We start from the raw sequence: 18,766 nt of genomic DNA on the forward strand, positions 1-18,766 counted from the left end.
GTAGTTAATACCTAGCTCATTTCTACTTAATTTTAATGAATTCATATCACAAAGTTGCTAACTTACGGCAACCGTTATTTCGAAAAATTTGTCTAACAGGTTCGTAATAAACTTATGAATTATTATTTTCTTTGGGGTTTTAACTATATACTTTACTCGATTCAACTTCGCTTTAACCATACGAGTGTATGTTTTAACTCAAACTAAAATACCTATAAACATGGCCAATGCATGGCCATTATAAAATGTCTGTCATACATTAACATTGTCCAGACATCGACAGCCGAAGCGATCTGTTAAGACATGATAAACATATTAAATATTTATATTCCTTGTGTAAAGCTCGGGTCTGCCGTGGGATAGACTCCTTGGTATGATTGCGTCAGGATTATTTTTAGATTACCGGCGACCGGGTGACGAGACGACATAAAAAGTTATAAGCAAGGGTGGCGCCCGCGCAAGCTCATTGTTTCCTAGCTACAGGCTAACCGAATAAGAATAATCTAGAAAGTAATTAAAATCTTGAGCAATAATTTTTAACAAATAGAGGAAATCATGGAGATTAAAAGACATAAAAATACAGTCGCTACGAAAATATGATATCATCAACAAAGGTGCCATTTTAAGTTCGACAAATCAAAGGCAGGATGTAAATTTATTGATGCGATCAACATGGCGACCGAGCCAATATCTACCTACTTAAGTATATAACGTAGGTAAATGCGACCCCAAAGATGATGGACAAGATAAGCAAACGACGAGCGTGTCGATGTTGCCGTCTCGCTCTAGCGCATGCAACCCTGCGCCGAGAGTGGGAGGTGCGCTTGGCGGGAGGCGCTTGCAGTGGTGATGGTTATTTTTTTGTATCTTGTCAATGAAAATACGGGAAGGGGCTTGGGCGGGCCGCGTCTCAAGACATTCAGTCTCTTGCTACGAGCGGTCGCGGTTACCTCGCGCACATGTTGGACGATATTACAAACTTTGCGCCCGCGTTCCGACCTCAAACTATGAGTTACGACTGTGATAACAGAGTGCCCATCAAACTTGAATGTCCTGAAGAGGAAGATTATTACGGTTACGCGCCAGTGGAAGTCAAACGGGACACGGACATGCAAGGATTCATATCGTCCTCCCCGACGCATCTCATGGACCTCAGCAATGGCCCGGAACGACCCGCGCTACAGCAGTCGTGGCCCAATAACGTGATATTCGAAGGCGAAGAGAGAGATTACCAACAACAACAATACCCGCCGTACGATCAAATGTATGATCAGCGTCAGAGGCATTACTCCCGCTTCTACTTCGAAGATTCCAATTCCCAAGACAGAATGGGGACCTATTATGAGCCGGGAGAACCTTCGAAAATGGCAGAACAGCCGTACCGTGCATCGACAGAAGAGAGAAGCGAAGAAAGTGACGATCAAAGAAGATCAAAGAAAAGATCATCAAAATCGTCTCGAAAGAAAACGCAATCATTCGAGGAGATGCAAATTCAACGAGTGATGGCCAATGTGCGGGAACGGCAGAGGACGCAGAGCTTGAACGAAGCGTTTGCAAGTTTGCGGCAAATTATACCATCGTTGCCAAGCGATAAGTTATCTAAGATACAGACGCTACAGTTGGCGACGCAATATATCGAGTTTTTGTATCAGATTTTGTCCAATAGCGAATCCGCGACGAGCAGCGATAGCAGTGACGCGGGCAACGAACATGGGAAATACTTGGCGCAAGATAAACTAAGTTACGCTTTCTCAGTGTGGCGGATGGAAGGCGAGTGGAACGGACAGACGTGATAACGAATCCGAACCACACAAAAGACACTCTAAATATTCCATATAAAACGACTAGTGATAGTATTTGTAAAAATGTGAAGTTATTAAGATTAGATAGTTTAAGACGGTTGCGTAATGTATAAGTTTTAAATGTGATAGTCGATAGTTGTACAAGAACCAAATATTAAAGTGATATATCTAATTAGGAAATTTATATGTAAGATATTGCACAGCTGCATACCAAAAATGTAAAATTCCAGTTTTGTACATTTTATCTTTTAAATTTATAATAAATATGATTATTGAAAAGTTTTTGTTTTCATAAAGAAACGACCTTATTTTATTTATAATTTATTGATTTCTCAGTATTCACCTTATAATAATAACAATATGAATTAAATAAATGTTTACATGGATTTAATCTTAAACATATTGATTTATGAGCACAAATGTTACAAAATGAAAAAAATGAGAATGTATACAATAAAATGAAGCACTTGATTGCGAAAAAAAGCTGCATCTCTCTTAATATTTTTTAATCTTTTTTATATTATACAACAATCGTAAAATACACATCTTAAGACCGATTTTTATGCTAACATGATATATTTCGGCATGATTAGATATCTAATATTAAATAGACAAATCAATAATATTTATAAATCGTTTTCATTATGATGGATTATTTAAATTTTAAGTAATGTGAGGAAAATTGAAAGCATTGCGAATTTGACTTCCAAATAAAAAATTAAAGAATAATAATTATTTCATATATTATTAGACAGTGCGCGCACGAACAACTTTGTCTCCGCAACTATTTTGTCTCCGCAACTATTTTGTCTCTCCACCCATGGGCTAGTATGAAAGTGCGCGCACGTAGCGACGCAACTCCACATACAAATTGATGGGAGAAACAAAATAGTTGCGGAGACAAAGTTGTTCGTGCGCGCACTGTCTTATATATGAGTCCACCGAATACATCGCAATATATCATATAATTAGCATATAAATCGTAATATAATTAAATATATGCTATCTACACATTGTATTAAAAAATTCAATTCCTACCATAAAAATGGCTGCTATTAAAAACCTATATAATTTATAAACATACATAGTATATACTATATTCGTTTCACTGTTTAATTTAAACTAATTATATATAACTTAATTTTAACTAATAAATATCAATTACAAACAATAGGACACTTTATTATAAAAAAACAACTATTATTATTATATTACATAGGCCTGATTATCGCAAATGCGGTAATGTTTTATGATTCTGTTTGAAAAACAATGGCTTTGTACGTACTTTTTAACATTATCCCTTTAACAATAACCTAAATTAATCATTATAGGATTAAGTCCTATTGTATTGTTAATAAACAAAATTGTAACAATGTGTTTTTTACAAATTCGATTTTTAGTAACATCGCAATTTGTAGAACGTATTTTTTATATTCCTCGAAATTAAATTACAAATTATTGTTACCTTAGAATACATAATATATAAAAGGTAGAAGCGGCATACGCTCCGTTCCGTTTGAAGTCAGCTAATTAGCTTGGTTGCGTTTAGTCGGTGGCGTTGCTACTCTTTTTAGCTAATGCTTTATATGTATATTCTGTCTTTGTCTAACGCGAACAGCTTAACTGGTACTATTCGCATAAACCGCTTCTACGTCAGGTTATATATTTATTCTAAGGTAAAAAAATGTTACGAAACAGTAACATTCAATAAATTAAACATTTATTTTTATTACACTCAACACTCGTAGTTTTCCTTACGGTATAATAAGTTCCGCTGTTTTCATATCCATTTCATTGATCTGAAACAAATAACATTATTTTAAATACATATTTTTATAGTTATTTTTTGACGTGACAACGTCTTATAATTCGATAGCGCCGGCTGCAGGCACGAAAAAACATGACTCATGCGGCGTTACCTCGCTCTGAGGCGTTCCGTAAGGCTTGAAGTGCAAGCGAGAGCGCGGAACGAGTGACAAAGAAGCACAATCGGACGTTGTCACGTTCAATTATCGTCAGTAAACCGACTTTACAGATAACCAATTTTTTTTTTGGGTTTGTGACCGCCTCCTTGGTACAGTGGTTGACGCATGAGCGTAAATCCGCATCAAAATCCGTCGCTTTAAAGATCAACATAAAGAGTGGTAAGTCAAAATTGAAATTAAATTTTAAAAATTAACTTTGGGTATTATATACCAGACGCTATCCCCGCTCCGCCTGGGTTGTGCCGGTTTCAAAGATATTATGTTACTTGGTCAAGATGTTCTCTAATGGTAAAATATATATTTTTTAAATCTAACAAGACGTAGTTTTTGAGTTAAATCGTTGGACTTATTTGAAAGGCTAATAATACCAAAAATATGTTTCTAAAAAAACCCTCGCTTTACTAAAATTATCAACTTTGATTTAAAGTCTGTGGGAAATAAAATAAAAATTGATTTAACTTACATCATTTGGTTCCAGTTCCTTATTAAGATCGTCCGTCGTGAGTGAGATTTCTTCAGTTTCAGGCACTTCGGTAACTTTTAATGTGTTGTCTATGAATTGGGTCTGTTAAAAAAATAATAATAATTAGATACATAATATTCTAATTTAATTATTATTAATCATTCATTTGGGAATAAAATTAAAGAAAAAATTCGGGGCAAAACAAAGGATTTGAGCCCGCATGTTTCGCCTAATATTTCGTCTATTTCGATACGTAATAATAATTATATTATTGAAGTAAACAGGTGTATAATTATGGTAAGAATATTGTATAATTATAATATGTATGTACCTGTGCATGGCTGCATTTATAAAATGGTCATATTTTGTACGTGTATCTTTTCTTACAAAACAACAAGGCGTTCTTTGTAATCAGATATGAAATATATATGTATCTATTTATTTTTTGTGGAAGATTGTGTGGTAATGAAAACTTAACAAGGACACATAGGGTTATTATATAAAGTAAGAATGTATACAGTATATATTATGTCCATGTGCATCGCAATATTTAATGTATTATGTATATTTGAGCGCAAACGCAACGCATGTAGTGCGTTATTTCTGTGTGCGTGTGTGATGCGTTTGCAGTATGTGTGTACACTTTATTATGTACTAGCGGTCCGCCCCGGCTTCGCCCGTGGTACATATTTACGTTTTCTCTACATAAAAACCATCCTCGTACTTCAAGGAATATAATAAAAAAAGAATTATCGAAATCGGTTCAGCCGTTCTCGAGTTATGCGCTTACCAACACATTTTGCGATTCATTTTTATATATAAGATTTGTACAGAATTAAATTTTAATTTTTTTGTGTGTAAATTGTATCTGTGCATTGTACAATAAAGTTTTATTTTTTTATGTTGCGTACACTGTGGCGTATCTTTATCGCACACACGCTTAGCGGCTCATGTGTAGTATTAATTGTGAATGTGTCCGTGTGGGCACGCACTCATCTACAGTGTGTACCGTAGATGTGCGAGTGTGTGCGTTAGAGCGTGTCCAGTTGGCTCGGTCGGTAGTGACCCCAAGCTAGAGGTCGCGGGTCGATTCCCAACCGGGGCAAATATTTGTGTGATGAACATAGATGTTTGCTCTGTGTTCGGGTGTTAATTTAAGAAGTATTTATTTTAAATTATGTATGTATGTTTATCAGCCATCCGGTTTCCATAACACAAGCGAAAGCTTAGTATGGGATCAGATCGTGCCGTGTGTGAAAATTGTCCTGAAATATTCATTATAAATACTAGTGGTCCGCCCCGGCTTCGGCCGTGGTATCTACATGTTTAATATCCTATCTTTCAAGTTGGATCGAACTGCACATGGTGTGCGAATTTTATTATAATCGGTTAAGTGGTTTAGGAGTCCATTGAGGTCAAATATTGTGACACGAGATTTATATATATTAAGATTATGTATGTATTATTAGCCATCTGGTTTCCATAACACAAGCGAAAGCTTAGTATGGGATCCGTGTGCTAAGTGTGAGTTTTTGCTCGCACTCGATCGCGATAAAGTTAACTCGGATTTCTATGAAATTGAAACAGCGCCGCCTAGCTTCCCCATACGTCCGCTAGGGGCGCTGTTCGATTTCCCATACTAATTCGGCTGTGACGCAGACGCGAGCGATCGTGCCGTGTGTGAAAATTGTCCTGAAATATAGATAATATAAATGAATTCCCCACTGACCTGCGGCATGCGGTCGTTGTGCGCCGTGCGCTGGTGGTCCCGCAGCGCGAAGGCCCGCGCGTAGCTGGCGCCGCACGCGCCGCACGAGAACTTCAGGTTGTTCTGCCGCGTGTGCACCTCCATGTGCACGCGCACCGCGTACAGCGACGCGAACGGCCTGCACACAACACATGCCACGTATTATTATAGTTTTTTAAGCTATTGCATAGCTTCTATCGCGGGCCTTGAGCGCGGGGACCGAATCTAGAAATTGCGTAACGAAAAACCTCACGCTCCCCACTCCGACGGACACATGGTGTGGCTTGAAGGCATGCTATGCAATAGATTTACCGCGGCAGTCCCCAAGTGGCCAAGTGCCACACGTCTTTTTTTGACGTGACAACGTCTTATAATTCGATAGCGCCGGTTGCACGCACGAAAGAACATGACTCATGCGGCGTTACCTCGCTCTGAGGCGTTCCATGTAAGGCTTGAAGTGCAAGCGAGAGTGCGGAACGAGCGACAAGAAAGCACAATCGGACGTTGTCACGTTCAACTATCGTCAGTAAACCGACTTTACAGACAACCATTTTTTTTTGTATTGCGTTGTATGTGTAAGATTAAAAAACCAGATTATATCAGTAGACTAGCTGCGCTTCGCCGTTTCACCCACTTGGCTCCGCTCCTGTTGGTCTTAGCGTGATGATATATAGTCTGTAGCCTTCCTCGATGAATAGTCTATCTAACACCGAAAGAATTTTTCAAATCGGACCAGTTCCTGAGATTAGCGCGTTCAAACAAACAAACGAACAGCTCAGCTTTATAATATTAGTATGATTACAAATAAGAGTTTTTCCTGAATGAATACGTTTCGTATGACCATCCCGTCAGATTCATCAGGTAAATCATCGGTTAGCCCATCCGCCGTATATTCTTAGTTACGCCCATTGAGGTATTATTATAGAGAGGGCACCACGAACAAAATCTGTGCAACAAGCGCGGCGGCGCGGGGTAGCTAGTGAGTCACTTTGTAGATATTCTGCCTCTTATTACTTATAAATTAAAACCAATCAAAGTAACAAAAAAAATGGTTTGAGACAATTGACTCTAACTCGTGTTACAAGTAGTTTAGTAGTGATGCCCTCTCTAGTACGTAGTACATAGTAACTCAATGGTTACGCCGGACAAGTTTGTACATGTAGAGTGCGCGCGCGAGCTCCGAGGACTCTGGGGCTGAGGAAAAGAGCAGTGTGCACCGCCCCCTACCGTCGCTTCATAACCAGTGTGGGTTATCCCAGTTTAGTGTTGACCTATCTTTTTAAGTGTTACTATCGATAACGCAATATCGACTAAATCACACCTCTAACTTGCATATTAACATGACTTAAAACTCCTCGGAGCTCACGTGCACGTCCTATGTGTTGGTTTTTTCATTCTAATATCATAAAGATTTCTGAAGAATTTATCCTGCTTTTTGTAAATAATACTTATTTAAATTAAAATATCCTAATTAATCTCACCGATTACACTGCTGGCAAGAGAAAGGTTTTGTGTGTGAGTTCTTGTGGCCCGCAAGTTGTACCGACGTCTTAAACGCTTTGGGGCAAAAGGGGCACTTGTATGCGCGAACTTCCGAGTGCGTTAACAAGTGGTGGTTGTATACGCTGTGTGCTTTGAACCTGCGGGCAATATGGCATTTAATAGGTAAAAAAGGTTAAAATAATAAGTTTTTTTTAATACGTAGTGTGGAATAAAATGTATTTTTTCATTTAGTGATGTGAAAATTGAAATATAATAAACTTTACACTATGTCTTGTACATATTTTTAATTAAACACTTGTAAGTTCTTAACTTGTTCTGAATATTTATAAAACCTAATAATATTTTTTGCATCACAATGTTCTTTATTTTATGACACATTTTTTCATGTACATTTCATAAAGTACAAAAAAAATGAAACAAATTTTAAATTGTAAAAAACTTCAATCAGAAAGAATTATTTTAATTACTTAGAAAGAATTATATTCTTCAATCAGAAAGAATTATATTAGCCCATTGACCACCGAGCGGCCCGATCGGGCCGAGACACAATAGATTTTCTATTGTGTCTGTGATCCGAGGACTGACGGATTAATTATCTACCTTAATCATAAGATACATAATACTCAAACTCAAACATTTATTTATTCAATTAGACTTCTTCTAGAAGCACTTTTGAAACGTCATAGGTACATATACATAGGTATACATACCTTTTAGGACAATGTGGACACTCGTACGGTCTTGCGCCAGTGTGCGTGCGCATATGTAACGTAAGGCAATACGCCACACGGAAAGATTTGCCGCAGATTTCACACGAGTGTGGTTTTTCACCTATATGCAAAAAAATTAACTTAAAATTATAAAAACATTATCGTTAACATCCGTCAAATTTTTCAAACTGCGGCCATAAGAGCTATTAATTTAAGGAATTAGGCCATAAATTATGATATTGACAATTTGTGGGTCAGTACATTACATGGTATCAAAGTTACCTTAAATAAATCTCAATATTTTTTATTTTTTTTTTTAATAACGTCACATATTTTTGATTGAATACCCGTATTATCATAAAATATAATGTACTTAACAGATAAAAAAAATGTGTGCATGTACTAGTGTACACACGTAAGAAGTGAAACTTCTTTATGACCTTATTTTTCAAAGAATAATTTACTATATGCAACTTTACAGAAATACGTCGAATCACGCGTGGTAGGGATAAAAACAAGATGGCGCGTAACGGAAAAATGTCACGCGTAACGAAAAAATGTTGCACTAAATTTTTTTCCAACCCCGATAAAGAAGTTTCAATTCAAAAAACCCTTACCCGTATGTATCCTTTCATGTTTCACTTTCTCATGCGGCCGCGCGAACTTTCGATTGCAGTACAAACAGTGATAGGGCAGCGTGTTGTCCTGTTTGCCCACTGTCACCTGAAATTATTATGCTCTGTACATTCTTCGCATTTGATCTTATACTTATTTCAATGTATTCGAAATATAGTGGTTCAAAAATATTAAACGACTTCGCTTGCATTATCAAAAACTTTACAAATTATGGACAGCGTCAACATAAATTATATTACCAACATTCAATTCGATTGAATCAATTAAAGACACTTACGAAGAGGTATTATGACAATGTCTTGGAATGTACTAGAAACTAAAGAAGAACTAAAGGGATAAGGAAGTTCATATAATTTATTGTTAAAACTTTGATTTTTTGTTGCTTTATAGGACTTTAATATACATAGGTAGTATCTGTTGTGATGTGTTGTTTAGGTGCGCAATTATGTCTTGATGCAAAACACTCACCTTATCTATATTATGTACATTCATGTGCATTTCCAAATACTCCTTATTCGGGAACTTCTTATTGCATATATCACATATCATTTCGCTGCTGACCTTGTGCGAGTTCTGGTGTATTACTTTATAGTCTACGGGTATTAACTTGAAGCAAACTAAACAGAGGTATTTATCGGAGCCCTCTGTTGTCTCTACCGGAGGTTCTATGGGTCGAGCCCTGTAGGAAAAAGAGAGGTGATTAATAAATTGTCATATGTATGATGTTTAATTTATTATGTTGGGTGTGCGAGTGCGTATGTATGCGTGTATGTGTAAACGTGCGTGCAAGTGTGCGTATGTATGCGTGCGTGCAAGTGTGCGTGCGTGCATTTGTGTAAATGATACCGTAAAATAAATAGACTTTTCGTATTTGTTTTGTATGTTTTATCATTATGTGTGTGAGTGCAAGTTTGCGTACGTGTGCGTATGTGTGTGTGCATGTGTGTAGGAACGTGCATGCGTGTATGTGTGTGTGTAAGTTTATCCGTAAGCATTAAACACTGTTAACATTTTAGCAATTATTGTTTAACTTACTTTATAGGATCATGCATCCGTTTGTGTAATTTTAAAGATTTGCTAGTTGGAAATTTTGTACTGCATACTTCACAGTCAAATTTAATTGGTTCCAATAGAGATGATGTATCTGAAATATACATTTAAAAATATATTACAATGCTGCCTATGTTGATAGTATATTTATTCCAACTTATGATGTTCCTAAAATACATATAATATTTGAATAATTTTAAATTTTCGTTGATATTGCTTTATGATTTCAGATAAATTATATCTAGTATACATATAAAAATAGTAGGCATGTCGGTACCTAATACCTGACTTGCCATTTCCGACACATATTGTAAGTATTTCATATTTACAAAAACATTTTATAGTGCATTCACACATTCGTGTTCGCCCTACACCTTGTTACTCGAGAAAACATTCGTATACGAATGGCGTCGCGAATCACTGTTCACTGTGCACACATTCGTTAGTAGTACTTAGTCTGTGGTAGTACAGTAAATTCGCTATACGTGCAATTGCGTGTTCATTATTCGTCCCTATATTCGCACAAATGTGTAAATTACTATCAATATCAATTTCTTTTGATTTTTCATTACAATTATTTAACGAACTGTACGTAATGTATCCCCTCTATCCATATAGAGGGGATACATTACGTACGTCGTTTATATCTTATCAGTTAAGTTACCTGAATTCCCTTTATGCTCATTTATATGGTTACACAAAGAATTCGGTTCGTCAAAAACATCGGGACACACAGGACACGCGAATGTCACTGAAATGCAAATATGACCGTCAAGAAGTAATGTGAATCTGTAACACGGTTTGATTGCTTGAACGCGCTAATCTCGGAACTACTGGTGCGATTTGAAAAATTATTTCAGTGTTAGATAGCCCATTTATCGAAGCAGAGAATATATCATCACGCTAAGACGTATTGGAGTCAATGTCTTTTTTCCTTCTCAGTTCGTTTTATTGGAATGAAGTACCATATTGTTGCGAAAGGGGGCTTGTAACTACACTTTTTATAGTTATATATTACTAGCGGTCCGCCCCGGCTTCGCCCGTGGTACATAATATTTACGTTTTCTCTACATAAGAACCATCCTCGTACTTCAAGGAATATAATAAACTAGCTTTCCGCCTGCGGCTTCGCCCGCGTTTTCAAAAAAAAACCCGCATAGTTCCCGTTCCCGTGGGATTTCCGGGATAAAACCTAGCCTATGTCACTCAGAAATGATGTAGCTTTCCAACAGTGAAAGAATTTTTCAAATCTGCCAAGTAGTTACGGAGCCTATTCAATTCATACAAACAAACAAACAAAAAATCAAACCTTTCCTCTTTATAATATTAGTATAGAAGTATAGAAAAAGAATTATCGAAATCGGCTCAGCCGTTCTCGAGTTATGCGCTTACCAACACATTTTGCGATTCATTTTTATATATAAGAAAGAAGAAGATAAGCTGTGCTGCGTGCACGTGTTTCTCTGTTTGTCTCTCTATCACAGAAATTAGTTCCATCCGGGCGTCACTAGACACCTCTCAAGTTTTTTCATAAACAAACTATTCGATAAATAGTAAATAAATAAAAGATAAGCTAAAATAACTGAAGATAAATAAAACAAAATAAATTGTTGTTTAGAAAGCGAAACATAAAGGAATACCAACGAAAAAGTAAAGTTGAGAAAATAAAATAATAATAAATCCAAATTAATAAAAAATATTAAATAATGTACATACATAGAATAATAAATATTGCTATTTTTATTAAATTATGATTTACCTGGTTTCTCTTTATGAACTTTCATATGCGCACATAAAGATTTTGGGTTGTCATACATGACGGAGCAATGTGGGCAAATATACTTTTCTGAAATAACACCTATAAAAAACAAAAAAATATTAATCACAGTTATTATTTTTTACATAAGTACTTAAAATAAAAAATTGTCTTGTAATTTAACCTAATTATTTTATTATTTTTAATACAATTTATTAATCAATATTAACCTCGTTGATATTATGCGTAATTTACAAAAAAAAAAGTCACGACTTACGATTTTTGCACGGATGACTTCTGAATTCCGACAGCGATGATACAAGATAATTGCAAGTCGTACAGTTATACACTTTAACTTGATTTCCTTTACACTTTAACTTTACTTCATTTGGTGCTTCCATCGTTTTCATCACGACTTTATGAAATTTCATATTACTTGTATCTGATTAAAGAAAGACTTTTTAACTATTAACTTATATCTAATATCTAATATATATTATAAAGGCGAAAGTTTGTAAGGATGTATGGATGTATGGATGTATGGATGTTTGTTACTCTTTCACGTAAAAACAACTGAAGCGATTACAATGAAATTTAGCACACATATAGAGGGAAACTTGGATTAACACATAGGATAGGTTTTATCCCGGAAATCCCACGGGAACGGGAACTATGCGGGTTTTCCTTTGAAAACGCGGGCGAAGCCGCGGGCGGAAATCTAGTTAACTTATATTTACACTAGCTCCCCGATCTTCGCCCGCTTCGTAGAATGTTGAACAAATCATTACATAGTATAAATCAAAGTCGCTTTCTCTGTCCCTATATCCCTATGTATGCTTAAATCTTTAATACTACGCAACGGATTTTGATGCGGTTTTTTTTAATAGGTAGAGTGGTTCTCGAGGAAGGTTTTAGTATAATTTATTAGATTTACACAAAGCGGGCGAAGCCGCGGGCGGAAAGCTAGTTATATACTAAAATATTTCTCAAGAACCATTCTATCTACTAAAAAAACCTCATCAAAATCTGTCAAGTAGTTGTAAAGACTTAAGCAATAAGCATACATAGCGACTTTGTTGTGTAGTAATTTTCGTTGAATAATGTAGACTATCATAAAATGCTTAAACCATGTTGATACAAGCTAATACTGTATTTAGTTTCATACTTAATAGCATTGTAGCGTCTTTCCAAACTATACAAGGCCAGTACGCAACGGTGTGAAACTAATCACGTATAGTTTGGAAATAACTTTTTCACAAAGTTCTTCCAATCTATACAACAGCAGTACGCAAGTACTCGCGTATACTTTGTAGTGAAGTAAGTAAGAATAGCGCTCCAAAATATACAGCGCCAGTACGCATGCGGACTAATCGTGTATGTTTCGGAGTAAGCGCGGCGTCTTTCCATTGCTCGCGCTTATATTATTGTATTGCTGTTTTGAAATCTATTATTAAAATGCATGTGTATTGTGTATGTAATGTTGCGTACTGATCGTATATTTTTTGTATCGAGGATGCTTGTGTCTTCGTTCCCGACTATACTGCACGACTTACAATTGACAATAGTGCTAAAATGTAAGAATCTAATAAGTCCAGAAGAAGACGGTTGCGAGGCGACGGCTATTTTTGTGTAGTTAAATAAAACACGAACCTAACCTAACCCATAGGTAACCCTTATATCTGTTACCTATTTATTTTTCTAAGCTCACCTAATAATATTTTTATTCCATATTTTACTGAATCAATCAAGAAGAATAAAAGTAGATAGATATAGCTTTACAAGTCTTTGATTGCCTACGCCTATTTATTATTTCGCTCAAGCGTAAGTGGTGTAGTAGGTATATTTAGTTATATTTTGCGTACTGATCGTGTATAGTTTGGAACGAAGAAGCATGCATCCGCGTTACAAAGTATACACGATCAGTACGCAAACTTCGTGTATATTTTGTAATAACAAACTTAAAAACAGCATTACAAAGTATACACGAGCAGTTTCCCATGGTTGCGTTCTGGCTATGTATAGTTTGTAAATACGCAGCATTGTACATGATCATTTTTTTTAGAATTAAGAATTACCATAGAAAGCCTGTCTATAAATATGTGTACTTTCAGTCTTCTGTTTAGAATTTATAAATACTAGCGGTCCGCCCCGGCTTCGCCCGTGGTACATGTTTATGTTTTCTTTCCATAAGAACCATCCTCGTACTTTAAGGAATATTATAAAAAAATAATTATCGAAATCGGTCCACCCGTTCACGCGTGATGCCGTGTCCAAGGAAAACGTTTTTCATTTTTATATACGTACTAGCGGTCCGCCCCGGCTTCGCCCGTGGTACATATTTACATTTTCTCTACATAAAAACCATCCTCGTACTTCAAGGAATATAATAAAAAAAGAATTATCGAAATCGGTTCAGCCGTTCTCGAGTTATGCGCTTACCAACACATTTTGCGATTCATTTTTATATATAAAGATACGTATGTATATATAGATAAGGGTAAATTAATTAAAAAAATTTAACTTCTCCGTAAAACATGTATTAAAAATGTTATGGAAAAGTGAAGTTTGAATTGTATCTATTGTTTAATTTTAAAATTCATCAATAAACAAAATACAATAGAAATAAGCCATCTTACCAACTGGTGAATTTTCCTTTACAATACTATTTCCCAATTTATCAATTTGGATGTATTGTTTTTTCTCCAATTTCACATCACCATCTTTATTTATAGGAATTATAACTCTGACTTGTCCATTTTGCTCTGAAATTAAATACAGGCTTGATTAACATTTTTTATGTCTTTGAAAAGTGAAGGGTGGTATTTATTTATTTATTTATTTACTCTTTATTGTACAACATATTACAATGAAAGTACATAAAACAAAACCATTTAAAATGTACAAACGGCGGCCTTATGGCTCAAAGCCAGGTATTATTATGGGGTATGAGACAAAATCAGTTCACAACTGTTACCCATGATTGTTTAAGCTTAAATTTATTACAAACTAGCTAAGGTATAGCTAAAGGATATATTACAATCACCAACAATACATTTTTATATTTAGTTTTAGAGCATTATTTTCACATAAATGAGAAATTTTTAAAAAATATATATATATTACGTAAATTGAAGATTCAAATTACATTTATTTGCAAGAATGCAGTTACAAATATAGTTTGGAAAATCCAAAAGTGCACGCCTCATAATTTTTTTTAATAATTATTTTTTATTAATTATTATTTTTGTTTATTTAATAACAATTAAACCACATCGAATCAGACCCTGAAAAATGAAAGGGTTCTATTCCTGAGCATTCTCAAGCGTAAGAGAAAAAAAAAGACTCGATTAGTAAAGTATTTCGGTCGCTATCGTGTTAACAAGAAAATCCTCCGCACATACAGACACACGGACGTCCAAGACAGAACTTTTTTAAACTGTTTTTTAACTAGTTTAAATAACAAAAATGACATCAAAAATATCATGAATGTTAAAAATAGTGTTTTTTCTTAATATGTGTGTGTATGTATTATCTTACAAGTGCAATGTATGATACATAAAGACATTTTAAGTTTGAAAAATCAGATGTTTTGCGCGAAGTGACAGTAGTACCCACCTCAACGCTTCGCTTATGAGGCGTGCAATAGGTGCTGTTATTACAATTTTATAGTGCTAATACATTACTCTGGGTGTGCAAACATTTAAACAGAAATAAATTAAATTAAACTAATTGAGAGCAGTGGTGGCTCAGTGGTGAGACCTCGGACTTCGAATCGATAAGTCCGGGGTTCGAGACCGGGCGAGCGCGCTGGAAATAAATTGATTTTTCAATTTATCTGCGCATGTTGTAACATCACCACTGCTCGAACGGTGAAGGAAAACATCGTGAGGAAACCGACATGTCGAAGAATCAAAAGTTCGACGACATGTGTCATCCGCCAACCCGCACTTGGCCAGCGTGGTGGATTATGGCCTGTACCCTCATAGGAGGCCCGTGTCCCAGCAGTGGGAACTGGGAACGTATATGGGCTGATGATGATGATGATGATGATGAAACTAATTGTTCATGTCAAAGATTCTAAAAACGTCACTAATTCTTCCTTGTCACAGATTGCGCAATGTAATTAATTTTGTCAGTATTTATATACTTTAAAAATTTGACACCAACAATACTTTTAACAATAATAATTGTTTCTTATAATATCGTCAGATATACCAGTTAGAACATTTTTATTATAATAGGATGATATGGTCTCTAACCCACATTTAATACTCATAATTAGACTGGCCGGTTGGCTTGGTTGGTAGTGGCCCTGCCTTCCAAGCCAGAGGTTGTGGGTGCGATCCCCACCCGGGGCAAATATTTGTGTGATGAACATAGATGTTTGCTCTGTGTCTGGGTGTTAATTATCTATATAAGTATTTATTTAAAATTATATATGTATGTTTATCAGCCATCTGGTTTCCATAACACAAGCAAAAGCTTAGTATGGTATCAGATCGTGCCGTGTGTGAAAATTGTCCCGAAAAAATATTTATTTATTATAATTACCATTTTGTCTCAGGGGTTCTTCTATAATATTGCCGGTGTCTGTGATCATTCTCCGTGAAGCCTGCTTCTCGACCACAGCCTCCTCTGGCACCGATTCATATTCAGCCACTGTATCTGTACTGCCATCCTCTAGTGGTTCCTGAAGACAAAATGTAATTAACATCATAAATTAAATACAATGAATTGTATAAATAAACAGCTCTTATATTTTCTAGCTTTGTATAAGATACAAATACAAACTTTTTTAATTATTTTTTTTTAACTTGATAACGTTTTTAAAATCGTTTTAGTCGGGTGACATGTTCAGAAACTTGTGTCACACCAAAACCTCACGAGCGCGATCGCAGGTATAACGAGAGAGAGACGGACCGATCTCCCGTCTCATCTCGAGCGCTGCCACTGCATTATGTTATCACGTAAACATCTCGATCGTAAACCTACTTTACAAACAACCAATTTTTTTTTACTAACAAATGAATCTGCGATATCCGAATTTTATGCTAAATAAATAAAATAAATAGCAGGGATCATTTGAAATTAAACCTTTCAAACAAAAAATACAAAGTCTAAAACTATAGTAGAACTCAAGGATTCATTATGTTACACAACTGTTGAGAGAAAAAAAAATTGAATTAAACAGAGAAATATCAAGTCAGAAACCTCAACGACAACATCCTCATCGTTGTGGTAGTTTTGTATATGATCCATCACTGATGTAAATGAAACGCCACATGTGTTACAGCTGTACATTTCTTCACTATTTTCCAAATCCAGTTGGTTCTGATCTTCTGTTTTGGCTTCCATTGCTTCATTTTCGACTAAATCATTAGCCTCAGACACATTGGATTCTAGAAATAAATATTCAAAATAGTCATTAATGTCACGTGATAACAAAAAGGATTGTGTTTTGATATATGGAATTATTAAATTGAAACGAAGAAAAATGCAAACTGATAAAAATCTTCGAGTTTGTTTGTTTGAACGCGCTAATCTCAGGAAATACTGGTTCAATTTGAAAAATTCTTTTGGTGTTAGATAGCCCATTTACCGAGGAAGGCTATAGGCTATATATCATCATGCTAAGACCAACAGGAGCGGAGCAACGCAGGCGAAACCGCGGGGCGCAGCTAGTTAAAATATAATATCATTGTATTGGTAGAGGTGATAAAAAGTGATACCTTGAATACTGAAGGAAATTGTTCCGTCATTATTTTGTTTTGATACTAGTGTAGCCCCTCCATTGAGTGCCGAGTCATTATTTGTAACTAGTAAATATCTATTTCCATTTTCCTTTAGAAGTTTTATGTCTTGTGTTTTTATATCTATATGTTTGCTTAAAAATTCTGAATATATTTTACTGACTTCAGAAATGTCTTCTGAATTGTTTTCTAAACAGTTTTCATCTTGTTCAACATTTTCTAAAATTAAACAAGAATAACTGTTATATATTATTGTTTTATTAAGCCTTATAAGCCAATGTAACAATAAAAAAATTTAGCAACATGTAAACATTTTTGAAACCTTACCATTTTCCTCAAAATCTAAATTAACATCAGTTTGCTCTGCTTTATTACTATTTTCATTAGTATATTTGCATATGAATATAGTTTCTATACAATTATCATACTTTAAGTGTGTAATAAGACTATCTAATGATGAGAAACCGTTTTTGCATATTGGGCATACTAATCTTTCGACGATGTGAGACAAATGATCAACTAATGATTCTTTGGAGCTGAACTTAGCAGTACAACAAAAAGGGCATTGAATCCTTAGGTCTTCCATTTTCCAAGAAGACGCCTATAATGACTATTGGAAAATCATGAATAGTTCTCGCTAGAAAAGCTGTTTCTTTATTTTGTAAACATTGATATGTTTTGTAGTTGACATTCGTGTCTCTTCGAATACTTTTGAAGAACTTCACACTAATTTACAGTTCAAATCGCACAAAACACTTCACACTTTACGACTTCACGCCATTCGAGTACTTTGCCCCGTCTACAATAACCATGACATAATCACCATAATGTTGCCATTATGCTATGTTTACAATAAAACGAGATACTCACGCCCTACGCTCACACCGTGTACGCCAATCATGGGCTGCATGCTGCTACAGACATTGCAAAAATTTTTAATTATTTTATTTCAACTAGGTTTCTATAGAAAATCGTAAATACTTCGGAACTACATAACTTTAAACGAACAACCTTTGGAATTTTCGTCTCACTGGGAAGTATGTATTATTTTTATCAGATTATATTGTATTAGCTCTTGCATTATTGTTTTATCATTGCGCCATAAAATCGAATTAATAGCTGTGTTTTACCTGAAAATAAAACACATATTAAATACTTACCTATATTTGAAGCTTACTTCATTGAGAAGGCACCTAGCTTTTTCCGCCTATTCTTCCCTCTCTTTCCGTTGTATGTATGCTATCTCTCTCGCACACCTCTCCACCAGGTGGCGGGGCGCACGATAATGTCGGGCGCTGGATGTTTTTCATTGAGTCGAAATCCACAACAGGTGGACGTTAAGTGTAAGCTTCAAATATAGGTAA

At 35.4% G+C, this 18,766-nt stretch overlaps 2 protein-coding genes across 4 annotated transcripts; one reads left to right on the forward strand and one right to left on the reverse strand.

Annotated features, from left to right (window-relative positions):
- Window positions 1-932: 932 nt before the first annotated feature.
- On the forward strand, window positions 933-2,081 carry LOC149901151 (uncharacterized). Its single transcript, XM_090111824.1, has one exon. It carries the CDS (start codon window positions 960-962, stop codon window positions 1,791-1,793), a length of 834 nt encoding a protein of 277 aa, XP_089967950.1. The 5' UTR covers window positions 933-959; the 3' UTR covers window positions 1,794-2,081.
- Window positions 2,082-2,117: 36 nt separating this feature from the next.
- Window positions 2,118-18,222, reverse strand: LOC149901152 (uncharacterized). 3 transcript variants are annotated; one of them, XM_090111567.1, is made up of 16 exons: window positions 17,730-18,221; window positions 17,382-17,621; window positions 16,864-17,051; window positions 16,204-16,342; window positions 14,289-14,414; window positions 11,930-12,094; window positions 11,656-11,754; window positions 10,561-10,647; window positions 9,882-9,990; window positions 9,315-9,525; window positions 8,828-8,933; window positions 8,211-8,331; window positions 7,479-7,637; window positions 5,980-6,136; window positions 4,251-4,352; window positions 2,118-3,601 (listed from the first exon to the last, which is right to left on the reverse strand). In XM_090111567.1, exons 1-16 carry the CDS (start codon window positions 17,986-17,988, stop codon window positions 3,557-3,559), a joined length of 2,313 nt encoding a protein of 770 aa, XP_089967693.1. In that variant the 5' UTR covers window positions 17,989-18,221; the 3' UTR covers window positions 2,118-3,556. The 3 variants fall into 3 exon arrangements, with proteins under 3 accessions (XP_089967693.1, XP_089967695.1, XP_089967694.1); XM_090111569.1 differs by lacking the exon at window positions 17,382-17,621 and having other exon boundaries at window positions 17,730-18,222; XM_090111568.1 differs by lacking the exon at window positions 10,561-10,647 and having other exon boundaries at window positions 17,730-18,220.
- Between the last annotated feature and the right edge of the window lie 544 nt (window positions 18,223-18,766).

Source organism: Colias eurytheme, chromosome 17 (assembly GCF_061535395.1).
Source record: "Colias eurytheme isolate Ceu_HAF_F1 chromosome 17, ilColEury1 Martin Lab GWU primary, whole genome shotgun sequence".
NCBI classification, from domain to species: domain Eukaryota; kingdom Metazoa; phylum Arthropoda; class Insecta; order Lepidoptera; family Pieridae; genus Colias; species Colias eurytheme.